Consider the following 13115-nt stretch of genomic DNA (forward strand, 5'->3'; position numbering starts at 1 on the left):
ATCTGATCCAGAGTCTGTCTGTGCCTACATCACCATGGCCAAATCTGATCCAGAGTCTGTCTGTGCCTACATCACCATGGCCAAATCTGATCCAGAGTCTGTCTGTGCCTACATCACCACGGCCAAATCTGATCCAGAGTCTGTCTGTGCCTACATCACCATGGCCAAATCTGATCCAGAGTCTGTCTGTGCCTACATCACCATGGCCAAATCTGATCCAGAGTCTGTCTGTGCCTACATCACCATGGCCAAATCGGATCCAGAGTCTGTCTGTGCCTACATCACCATGGCCAAATCTGATCCAGAGTCTGTCTGTGCCTACATCACCATGGCCAAATCTGATCCAGAGTCTGTCTGTGCCTACATCACCATGGCCAAATCGGATCCAGAGTCTGTCTGTGCCTACATCACCATGGCCAAATCTGATCCAGAGTCTGTCTGTGCCTACATCACCATGGCCAAATCTGATCCAGAGTCTGTCTGTGCCTACATCACCATGGCCAAATCTGATCCAGAGTCTGTCTGTGCCTACATCACCATGGCCAAATCTGATCCAGAGTCTGTCTGTGCCTACATCACCACGGCCAAATCTGATCCAGAGTCTGTCTGTGCCTACATCACCATGGCCAAATCTGATCCAGAGTCTGTCTGTGCCTACATCACCATGGCCAAATCTGATCCAGAGTCTGTCTGTGCCTACATCACCATGGCCAAATCGGATCCAGAGTCTGTCTGTGCCTACATCACCATGGCCAAATCTGATCCAGAGTCTGTCTGTGCCTACATCACCATGGCCAAATCTGATCCAGAGTCTGTCTGTGCCTACATCACCATGGCCAAATCGGATCCAGAGTCTGTCTGTGCCTACATCACCATGGCCAAATCTGATCCAGAGTCTGTCTGTGCCTACATCACCACGGCCAAATCTGATCCAGAGTCTGTCTGTGCCTACATCACCACGGCCAAATCTGATCCAGAGTCTGTCTGTGCCTACATCACCATGGCCAAATCTGATCCAGAGTCTGTCTGTGCCTACATCACCATGGCCAAATCTGATCCAGAGTCTATCTGTGCCTACATCACCACGGCCAAATCTGATCCAGAGTCTGTCTGTGCCTACATCACCACGGCCAAATCTGATCCAGAGTCTGTCTGTGCCTACATCACCACGGCCAAATCTGATCCAGAGTCTGTCTGTGCCTACATCACCATGGCCAAATCTGATCCAGAGTCTGTCTGTGCCTACATCACCATGGCCAAATCGGATCCAGAGTCTGTCTGTGCCTACATCACCATGGCCAAATCTGATCCAGAGTCTGTCTGTGCCTACATCACCATGGCCAAATCTGATCCAGAGTCTGTCTGTGCCTACATCACCATGGCCAAATCTGATCCAGAGTCTGTCTGTGCCTACATCACCATGGCCAAATCTGATCCAGAGTCTGTCTGTGCCTACATCACCACGGCCAAATCTGATCCAGAGTCTGTCTGTGCCTACATCACCATGGCCAAATCTGATCCAGAGTCTGTCTGTGCCTACATCACCATGGCCAAATCTGATCCAGAGTCTGTCTGTGCCTACATCACCATGGCCAAATCTGATCCAGAGTCTGTCTGTGCCTACATCACCACGGCCAAATCTGATCCAGAGTCTGTCTGTGCCTACATCACCACGGCCAAATCTGATCCAGAGTCTGTCTGTGCCTACATCACCACGGCCAAATCTGATCCAGAGTCTGTCTGTGCCTACATCACCATGGCCAAATCTGATCCAGAGTCTGTCTGTGCCTACATCACCATGGCCAAATCTGATCCAGAGTCTGTCTGTGCCTACATCACCATGGCCAAATCTGATCCAGAGTCTATCTGTGCCTACATCACCACGGCCAAATCTGATCCAGAGTCTGTCTGTGCCTACATCACCACGGCCAAATCTGATCCAGAGTCTGTCTGTGCCTACATCACCACGGCCAAATCTGATCCAGAGTCTGTCTGTGCCTACATCACCATGGCCAAATCTGATCCAGAGTCTGTCTGTGCCTACATCACCATGGCCAAATCTGATCCAGAGTCTGTCTGTGCCTACATCACCATGGCCAAATCTGATCCAGAGTCTGTCTGTGCCTACATCACCATGGCCAAATCTGATCCAGAGTCTGTCTGTGCCTACATCACCATGGCCAAATCTGATCCAGAGTCTGTCTGTGCCTACATCACCACGGCCAAATCTGATCCAGAGTCTGTCTGTGCCTACATCACCACGGCCAAATCTGATCCAGAGTCTGTCTGTGCCTACATCACCACGGCCAAATCTGATCCAGAGTCTGTCTGTGCCTACATCACCATGGCCAAATCTGATCCAGAGTCTGTCTGTGCCTACATCACCACGGCCAAATCTGATCCAGAGTCTGTCTGTGCCTACATCACCATGGCCAAATCTGATCCAGAGTCTGTCTGTGCCTACATCACCATGGCCAAATCTGATCCAGAGTCTGTCTGTGCCTACATCACCACGGCCAAATCTGATCCAGAGTCTGTCTGTGCCTACATCACCATGGCCAAATCTGATCCAGAGTCTGTCTGTGCCTACATCACCATGGCCAAATCTGATCCAGAGTCTGTCTGTGCCTACATCACCATGGCCAAATCTGATCCAGAGTCTGTCTGTGCCTACATCACCACGGCCAAATCTGATCCAGAGTCTGTCTGTGCCTACATCACCATGGCCAAATCTGATCCAGAGTCTGTCTGTGCCTACATCACCATGGCCAAATCTGATCCAGAGTCTGTCTGTGCCTACATCACCATGGCCAAATCTGATCCAGAGTCTGTCTGTGCCTACATCACCATGGCCAAATCTGATCCAGAGTCTGTCTGTGCCTACATCACCATGGCCAAATCTGATCCAGAGTCTGTCTGTGCCTACATCACCATGGCCAAATCTGATCCAGAGTCTGTCTGTGCCTACATCACCATGGCCAAATCTGATCCAGAGTCTGTCTGTGCCTACATCACCATGGCCAAATCTGATCCAGAGTCTGTCTGTGCCTACATCACCACGGCCAAATCTGATCCAGAGTCTGTCTGTGCCTACATCACCATGGCCAAATCTGATCCAGAGTCTGTCTGTGCCTACATCACCATGGCCAAATCTGATCCAGAGTCTGTCTGTGCCTACATCACCATGGCCAAATCTGATCCAGAGTCTGTCTGTGCCTACATCACCATGGCCAAATCTGATCCAGAGTCTGTCTGTGCCTACATCACCATGGCCAAATCTGATCCAGAGTCTGTCTGTGCCTACATCACCACGGCCAAATCTGATCCAGAGTCTGTCTGTGCCTACATCACCATGGCCAAATCTGATCCAGAGTCTGTCTGTGCCTACATCACCATGGCCAAATCTGATCCAGAGTCTGTCTGTGCCTACATCACCATGGCCAAATCTGATCCAGAGTCTGTCTGTGCCTACATCACCATGGCCAAATCTGATCCAGAGTCTGTCTGTGCCTACATCACCATGGCCAAATCTGATCCAGAGTCTGTCTGTGCCTACATCACCACGGCCAAATCTGATCCAGAGTCTGTCTGTGCCTACATCACCATGGCCAAATCTGATCCAGAGTCTGTCTGTGCCTACATCACCATGGCCAAATCTGATCCAGAGTCTGTCTGTGCCTACATCACCACGGCCAAATCTGATCCAGAGTCTGTCTGTGCCTACATCACCACGGCCAAATCTGATCCAGAGCAGGAAATGGATACAATCAAAGCCACGTTGCCACATCAAACGGCCAAGTCAGACTCACTGCAGTCTCTTCAAGCTAGTTAAAGCCAGACTCAAATGCAAACAACATGGAGTATAGGACTACTAGAACTACGTTTCCCCTGAACTACGTTTCCAACTTTCCCCTAAACTACGTTTCCCCTGAACTACGTTTCCCCTGAACTACGTTTCCCCTGAACTACGTTTCCCCTGAACTACGTTTCCCTGCCAAAACCCTATAGGGGCTGTAGCGTACAGTATGTACTGTATACAGTACATTAAGTGTGAGTCAGTCAGAATGAATGTGATTTTCGACAAGACATTTCTTTATTGAAAGCCAGGCCTGGGAATTGCTGGATTGTTTTCAAAACGTCTACTCTACAAGATTTAATTATTCTGTCCTGTTCTTATTTACAATACAATATTTTGTACCCAACCCTGCTCTCTTAAATGTGTATTACCTCAACACTTGGGACTATTTGGAAATTGTAGATTGAGCTTGCAGATATTTTCAAACTTTTGACAAATCTCGCAAAAATATGGGACATTGCTGGATGGAATTGGTGGCATGGTTGAATAGTTAAAAGAGATTTGATTGTCTACTTTCTAATGCTTCAAAATCTATGCAGATGCCAAATGGGTTTTAGTGCTGATGGGTATTGTTTTTCCAACACCCAGCCCTAGTTAAAGAGCTTTTATGGGTGGAGAGAGAGAGAGAGAGAGCAAGTGTTGGAACAGTCACATTTACAGCATGTGATCCGTTCTGATTACGCACAGCCTTTAGAGCCAATGGGGACTCTTGGGTTTTCAGGCCTGAAGAGCACGGTCCGCTGGTTCAACTCTAATGTTACGTCTCAAATGTTCCAAACGCACAACAAGGCAAGGCACAGAAACAAAGAGGTTGTTTGTGTGCATCGTCCTCACTCTGGACGATGACATAATGTTAATCTGTGTCCAGCATAGAGGGTCCACTTGGTGCCTGTCTCCGTGGCCCTGGTGTGAGGAGCCCTTGTTATGCACATCTACACACAGACAGTCAGAGCCAGGGAGAGACTGTAAACGTACGCTCAGCCCAGAGGAATCTGAGCACTTATATAACAGCCACAACACAGAGATGGACTTGAACTGGCAGCAGCTTGTTGGAACTAGCCTCTGTTGATCTGATCACGGTCCTCTTAATGAGGACAGGAAGAGGAGGGAGGCAGCATTCTTTTAAATGTCCATGTATTCCTCTCTGATGACGACGACAAAAAAACAACAAGAAAATAGAAACATCCGCTGACAAGCATCACACTGAGGTTTTGCATCACGATATGCCACTTTGTTTACTCTCCCTTTTCAAAGGCCATAAGCGCTCTCGCTTCGGGACACATGTGTGCTCAGGGAGGTCGATTTGCGTCATTTGTTCTGCTCCAGACAAAGAAGATCTCCCTTTTGGTGAAGGCCCAGAGGAACAGTTCTCTCATGTATATAGGGGTTCTTTAGCTCGCATCTTGGCAGTTAAAGAGGCTTGTCTGAGCATGTAGGGCAAATTAGGTGTGGCAAAGAGCTGCAGGAATGAAAAACAAGCCTATGCAGTCTTTTTTTTTTTTTTTTGACAGAACAGAAGACATATCACCTTGCCATTCTCAAACTACATTCCCTCTTGAGGTCAGCACACAAAAGTCACACACACCCTGCGGAACTTTCTTGCGAAGAATACAAGATCACTACCTGACCTCCTCTTTGCAACCAGTCCGACACTTCCCTCTGGACGAAGGTGGTGACAATGATTCATTGGCAGTTAAGTGCCAAGTACCTGGCCTACAACAATGCACTATCCCAGATTGCTTCACACGTTGAGGTTTACCTATATAGGCCGGGGTGCATGTCTGGCTGTGTCATAGTCATGAGAGAAAGATAGAATAGTAGAATACAGTAGATTAGTCCCCACTCCTATTGGGTCCAATGTGGGTGTTTTACAAGTGTCACATTATGTACATAATACATAGGTCATAAATGAAATTCATACCTCTGGGTTTTACCCATCCTATAACAACTAGGAGCAGTCACCTGGCATGGAATCGTACCTGGGACCATCAGGGGCTCTGGCTCCCCAACCACTCAGCTAAGGGGCAGCCACATACAACTATGTAGAGATAAACTGTAGAGGTACCGCACACTGGAGGAGGGAGAGGCGATGCCACCACACAGCATGCTGTGCAGAAGTGTCACGGATCACCATGAGACACTCACAGTTGCTCCCATGCCAGTCAAGTGATCATGCCTCGTCATCGTGAACTTGCCCCAGGCCAGCCAATGCACACAATGTGCAAACGAGCCACGACAGATCCTGGAGTGTCTTCTGGTGTGACCAAAATAGCATTGTTTTGCACACAATTCACTCAATCCATCACAATCTACCCTCGGGATCAACAGAAAGGGGACAAAAGCGCCTTGTGTTCAAGTTATAGGAAGAGAAATGGTTGTATGCGAAGCTATAGGGCCACAGTAAACACTAAGCAGCTGAAGACTTCAGGCCATCTGTGCCATCCTTGTGACCTAGTGTTCACTTATCTAATATCTATCCAATCCAAATGACAATCAGTACAGTAACAGTAGGTGTCTCAGCAAGATAACAGTAGCCTTGCCTATATAGCTGCATTGTATTGTACTTATACCAATTCCTATAGTCTAGTAAGTGGAGTAAAGAGCAGATTAATACTAGATTTTGATTGTTGTGATATGATTTCAAAGGAGGTGGGCAGGTGGCATGGCATATTTGTCTAAATTCTACAACCGATCTGTGCCAAGTCCTGCCAACAAAGCGTCATTATTCATAAGGCCACTTCTCACCACACAATGCAATGAATTAAATCACATTAATTTCGATGAAGTAATTTTACTTATCTATATTAAATCATAATACAAAACTAATTAAACCCGCAAACAATAATGTCTGTCCCTGTATATAGGGCTACATGTACAGTTTAGGATATTGTCTGTTATATCATATCAAACGTTACAGCTGTAACGATTGATGTGCATCAGATTGTCAACAGAATACAAACAAACATCTGGTGAAGTTATTGTAATTTGTAACAGAATGCAGTATTGTAACGCAGTATTGTTATTATGTGTGATGCGTGTGTTTTCGTCCTTTTTTTTACCTCGAAGAAGTTGCAACAAAATCACCGTCCAACAACCGCATCTTGCAGAACAAAACTCCGTTGACGAAAGGCACTGCGGTTAGCTCTTCCAAAGTCAAATGTGTCTGGAACTTAAATTTCTTCTTTTTCACGAAAAAAGCCATCACTGTCTGTTGTTGCACTGTTTGTTACACACCAAGCGAATCGAGGTTTTAAACACCTACGAAAGCGTACGAACAAAAAAAACGGTGAAAAGTGGAATGCCCCAGTTGTTACTGCATATCGTCAGCCCGAACAACTCCTCTTCATAGATGATTCCACCGCACCGACATCTGTAAACACATTCAAACGGAAAAGGAATAAAAAGAAACTACGTTCCAGATTTCCAAAAGAACTGCATGAAGAAGAGTTATCACGATTAGAAGAAAGTCGTAGAGACCTACCTGAAGACGTGTAGTACCCATCCAAAGTTCGGTGAAAGTACATATGTCAGGAGAGCAAACCATGGCAGAGGGAATCACTTCTACAAATGACAGAGCTGAAGAACAGAAGACTGAGCCGTCCCTTTCTCTGCTCTAGAGCTCTGGAGCTAAACAGCGCCCCCGTGTGGCCACACAAGGCGCACAGCGTGGAATAGCTGGCGCTGCACAACAAGTGCAGTACAAAGGTCTGCCGTTAGAGGGCGGGAGACTTTTATTCTTTTACGTCCCCTGGTTTTCTTTTTTTTGATTGAAATATTTATTAACAGTTTGCAGAATTACAGTACATTTCAAGCACAAACTCAATACAAAGACTGTTAACTGTGAGTGGACGACCCAATTAAGCATTACACACTTGTTTACAACAGGGTCCACCCACCTTGTTCAATTCATCAAAACATTTAGAGACGTACAAATAGACACTTGAAAGGAAAGGAAAGGTACTATGTTTACCCAGGGTAACTGGACTAAGGAAAGGAAAGGTACTATGTTTACCCAGGGTAACTGGACTAAGGAAAGGAAAGGTACTATGTTTACCCAGGGTAACTGGACTAAGGAAAGGAAAGGTACTATGTTTACCCAGGGTAACTGGACTAAGGAAAGGAAAGGTACTATGTTTACCCAGGGTAACTGGACTAAAGGAAAGGACGTACAAATAGACACTTGAAAGGAAAGGAAAGGTACTATGTTTACCCAGGGTAACTGGACTAAGGAAAGGAAAGGTACTATGTTTACCCAGGGTAACTGGACTAAGGAAAGGAAAGGTACTATGTTTACCCAGGGTAACTGGACTAAGGAAAGGAAAGGTACTATGTTTACCCAGGGTAACTGGACTAAGGAAAGGAAAGGTACTATGTTTACCCAGGGTAACTGGACTAAAGGAAAGGAAAGGTACTATGTTTACCCAGGGTAACTGGACTAAGGAAAGGAAAGGTACTATGTTTACCCAGGGTAACTGGACTAAGGAAAGGAAAGGTACTATGTTTACCCAGGGTAACTGGACTAAGGAAAGGAAAGGTACTATGTTTACCCAGGGTAACTGGACTAAGGAAAGGAAAGGTACTATGTTTACCCAGGGTAACTGGACTAAGGAAAGGAAAGGTACCATGTTTACCCAGGGTAACTGGACTAAGGAAAGGAAAGGTACCATGTTTACCCAGGGTAACTGGACTAAGCTCAAGAACTTGTTCACAGCCAGGCCCTGCTCATAGAACATTTCATGGTAGAGGTTCAATGCCTTGCTCAAGGGCACTTCAGCGGTGGTCATTTTAACGTGCCGGTCCGGGGATACGAACTAGCGACCTTCTGATATCAAGACCGCTCCGCAAACCGTTCGGCCACCGCTGCCCATATCTATACAGTTAAAGAACAGAACAGGAAGCAAAAAGGGAAAACAAAAGGGGGGGATTCAGATTTTACAGGGGCTTGCTTGAATAGACATATTTTCACAGCAAAACGTTTTGGTGGGTAACAGTAACACACATGTTGTGAAGTTTAATGTCAAGTTGTTAACATTAATTGTGCCCGGGTGGGTGTTGGCCCTCCCTATATTGTGCCACACATGGAATCTCCTGTACAGTACAGTACAGTTGACTTCATGCTGGCACACTGAAAACACAAATAAATTAAGTGAACCCAAAACATAATATCATTATTACCATCAGCTGTGTTTACCTATCAGAATATGTTCTGTGCAAATCGAGCTGCATGGATCCCCATCCCAGGGGGAATAATGAACCAAAAAGTCTCACATAGACATAATTATGTGAGGTGCCGTTTATAAGTAAATTAGGCCAGTCGGCTGCTTGGGGCCCAGAGCAGCCCCTGAAAGCTTATTCAAGTCGGTCAGTCTCAATCACCTGTTCAGGAATGGTGGAAAAGTAGTCACTTTTTTGTTTAACTTTTCCCCAAGCTGGGCTCCCCTAAATTATGCAGACTGCAATGAAATATACACTTACAAAATAACACGGGTTCAATGTATCTTTTAAACCGATAGACTAAACCGATAGACTAAACCTTAGTCTTCATTGTGTGTTGTTCTATGGAGTTCTGTTTTACATCTACAACTAGAAAATTCGCAATTTAAAAAAATTGCAGAGTGTGGTTGCCGCAGTGGCTTACATATGCCCCTCCCACTAGTATTGCCAGCCAATTACAATTTCAAGTCACGCCTTAGATCATGCGTAAGTAATTCGGAGGGGATTTAACCCCTATGGATGAAAATGGAATTGCTTTTAGAACTTGGTTGATTGAACCACCCCGGACATGTGATTCAAATTTGGGATGGATTGGACATTCCGTTCGTGATTTATGGCATTTGTTGTGATATAGGCCCCTCCTACTAACTTCGGAAGACGATTACGGCCGGACGATACGCACTTTCAAAATTCTGCAGTTCAGTTTTAATTGGATGGGTCCAGAGATCACGTGTGCCGATTTCTGTGAGATTTGGACAAAATCTGTAGGAGGAAAAGCAAAAAGTGTGTTTTGGACAAAATTCAAAATGGCGGAAAATCTATCATGGCGGAAATGGGCGTGGCCTATATGGGGAGATGCGTCATGACCCAAGGAATCCAGGGAAAAAATATCTTTTATTTTACGACCTACGGTTCAAGAGTTATAAGCCAAAAGGTAAAGTGGGCTGTTATAGCGCCACCATGAGGCCGACCGATAAAATTTTAGGGTTAAATAATTTTAGGGATAATGTTGAATTATCCCTAAAAGTTTTGTAACTATAGTGATTACAGTCTCCGAGGAACAAATACTTGAATGTGAATTTTTGCCTTTTCCCATTCATGTCAATGGGGAAATTTAAAAATCACTTTCACCTAGAAACTACATTCACACTTTGTTATTCAGCTTACTGTGGAGACACATGCTGGAACTTTTTAGTATTGAGTTTGTGCTTGAAATGTACTGTAATTCGACAATCAATCAATCAATCACTGACCTTGAGCAGTATAAATGACCTTCATAAGATTAGTAAATGACCTTCACCAGTATATATGACCTTCACCAGTATATATGACCTTGACCAGTATAAATGACCTTGACCAGTATAAATGACCTTGACCAGTATGCGGTCCGTGACCATGGACTATAGCCTTTCTCTTTTCCACGATTTTCACCTTTTTTTTTCAAATCCTCCGAAATCGAAAAAAAACGACATACTATTGTATGACCTCCGAGACCATGGATTAATGACCTTGACATGTATAAATGACCTTCACCAGTATAAATGACCTTGATCAGTATAAATGACCTTGACCAGTATAAATTACCTTGACCAGTATGCAGTCCGACACCATAGACTATATCCCTTCACTTTTCCGCGATTTTCACCTTTTTTAAAATCCTCAACAATGATGAAGAATCGCGCACTATAGCGCGCCGCTCAATGACCTCTGAGACCATGGACCAATGAACCATGTAAATACAACACATTGAGCAGGGCACTGCAGGGAGTTGAACCCCGTTCAATGAACCATGTAAATACAACACATTGAGCAGGGCACTGCAGGGAGTTGAACCCCGTTCAATGAACCATGTAAATACAACACATTGAGCAGGGCACTGCAGGGAGTTGAACCCCATTCAATGAACCATGTAAATACAACACATTGAGCAGGGCACTGCAGGGAGTTGAACCCCGTTCCGGTAAACCAGAAGTACGACACCAGTGCCTTAGGTTTTGTGTTGTCCTTTACAGGTCCTTTCGTTGAAATGTAAATTTTACATTTCAAACAGTAAAGTAATGTATAAAGAAGAGAAACACAAAAGCACAAAAATAACATTTTCGAATTACCTTTGCTTTGATTTTTTAAACTTTCTCTTTTGCCGACCTCCCACATTTCATTCGATGATTAACAAAAAACAGTGTTGGATCTGTAAGGATCCATTTGGTTACACGTGCGTGCGTGTGTACATGCTTCGATAACCAGTGTTGGACCTGTAAGGGTCAATTTGGTTACATGTGTTACACTCTCAAAGTTAAAGACCTGTAAGGGTCTATTTGGTTACATGTGTTACACTCTCAGAATGACAGACCTGTAAGGGTCCATTTGGTTACATGTGTTACACTCTCAGACTTACAGACATGGACCAAATGGTCCATTTGGTTACACTAGACCTGTACGTGCCCGTCGGCCACCATATATACTCTCAGAGTTAGAGCTGTAAGGGTCCATTTGGTTACATGTGTTACACTCTCAGAGTTACATTTGGTTAGCGTGTGCATGCACATGTGCGCCCGTGCGTGTGTAGGTGCATGTGTGTGTGCGTGCGTGTGTGCACGCTTCAATAACCACTGTTGGACCCCATGGGGATCAAGGACCTCAGGTAGCCACCCATAATTCACAACGATCACAGCGAACTCTGTTGCGTCACAACTGGTGGCCAACAGTCATAACCAACACCGCCGCCGACCCACAGGAGAATACCATCGCACAGTGGTATCAGACCAACCACAATCAGCCAGCCCTCAAACCAAACCCTTCGACCTAGAAGAACTCGAAACTGAAATGGGAAAGTTGAGCACCTGGGACCTAACGCAAAGACCTGGCTCGTGGGGATACTGAATAAATGCATGGCACAGAAAACCATCCCTTCTGTCTGGAGAAAGGCCAAAGTGGTTGCAATCCCCAAACCTGGCAAAGACCCATCATCCCCAAAGAGCTACCGACCCATTTCCCTCCTCTGCATCACCTACAAGAGAGGCTGCTACTCCAACGCCTCATGCCACTCATAGACACCAAGCTGACTAAAGACCAAGCTGGTTTCCGTCCCGGCCGCTCCTGTGCTGGACAGAGCTCAACCTCACCCAACCTCTGGCTTGCTCAGCTCGCATTCTGAGCTGGCTGGCTTGCCAGAAAGGCTGGTTCTGTTGCTGCAAGGCAGGGCGGAGCAGACTGGGCCAGGCAGACAGAGAGCCAGGCCTCGAGAGAGGCCTGGCTGAGCTGACTGAGCAAGGCTAGTATGGCTGCAGTGGCTGACTGCAAGGGCTGATATGCTCTGGCTTGGCAGCCTGACTTTCTACACTGGCTGACTGGCGGAGCTGACTGGGCAGGCTTGCTGGCTAGCTGGCTTGCTGAGCTCCCTGAGGGAAGCTTTGGGATGGATCTCTAGGGGCATCGGCTTGTGTTGAGCCTTCCAACGGCGTCTACCTTGATCTCCGTCCTAAGAAAGAAAGACAGAAAAAGAAAGACACGCACAAACCCAACTATGCAGCTTCCACCTGAGGAACCGAGACGCGAAAAAAGAACTGAGCGTCACTTGGGATGGTCACAAACTCTCCAACCATACCCACCCCATGTATCTTGGAGTTACACTGGACAGGACCCTCTTCTTCAAAAAACACCTGGAGAACACAAAAGCCACGGTCAACACCCACAATAACATCCTGTGAAAACTAGTGAACTCCAAGAGGGGCGCAGACCCACAAACAATCCGTGCAACTGCCATGGCCCTGTCTTTCTCTACAGCAGAGTATGCCTGCTCAAGCTGGAGCCGATCACGTCACACCAAATTGGTCGACACAGCCCTAAATGACACCTGTCGCATCAACACGGGATGCGTCAAGACAACACCTGTCCCGTGCCTTTATGCACTAGCCGGCACCTCCCCCCGCACATCAGACAACTGTGTATCGCTCAAGATGAATGGAGAACACAGGAGATAGACAGTGAAGTTGGGAATGAACGAAGGAAAGTCTGGAATTAAATGATAGAGAACACCTCACACACA

At 46.0% G+C, this 13115-nt stretch overlaps 1 protein-coding gene across 2 annotated transcripts in view; it reads right to left on the reverse strand.

Annotated features, from left to right (window-relative positions):
• LOC310872596 (early estrogen-induced gene 1 protein-like) overlaps positions 1-7446 on the reverse strand; it is a 41549-nt gene extending 34103 nt beyond the window's left edge. For both annotated transcript variants that reach the window (XR_014570409.1, XM_083784602.1), the window contains exons 1-2: positions 7338-7446; positions 6916-7226 (exon numbers count right to left, since the gene is read on the reverse strand). Coding sequence is in view for 1 of the 2 variants with exons in the window: in XM_083784602.1 (XP_083640728.1) it covers positions 6916-7058 (143 nt within the window). In the remaining variant the exon portion in view is untranslated. The remainder of the gene's footprint in view (positions 1-6915; positions 7227-7337) is intronic.
• Between the last annotated feature and the right edge of the window lie 5669 nt (positions 7447-13115).

The sequence above is a fragment of the Protomyctophum parallelum genome (assembly GCF_964188405.1).
Source record: "Protomyctophum parallelum genome assembly, chromosome: 15".
In the NCBI taxonomy this organism is placed as follows: domain Eukaryota; kingdom Metazoa; phylum Chordata; class Actinopteri; order Myctophiformes; family Myctophidae; genus Protomyctophum; species Protomyctophum parallelum.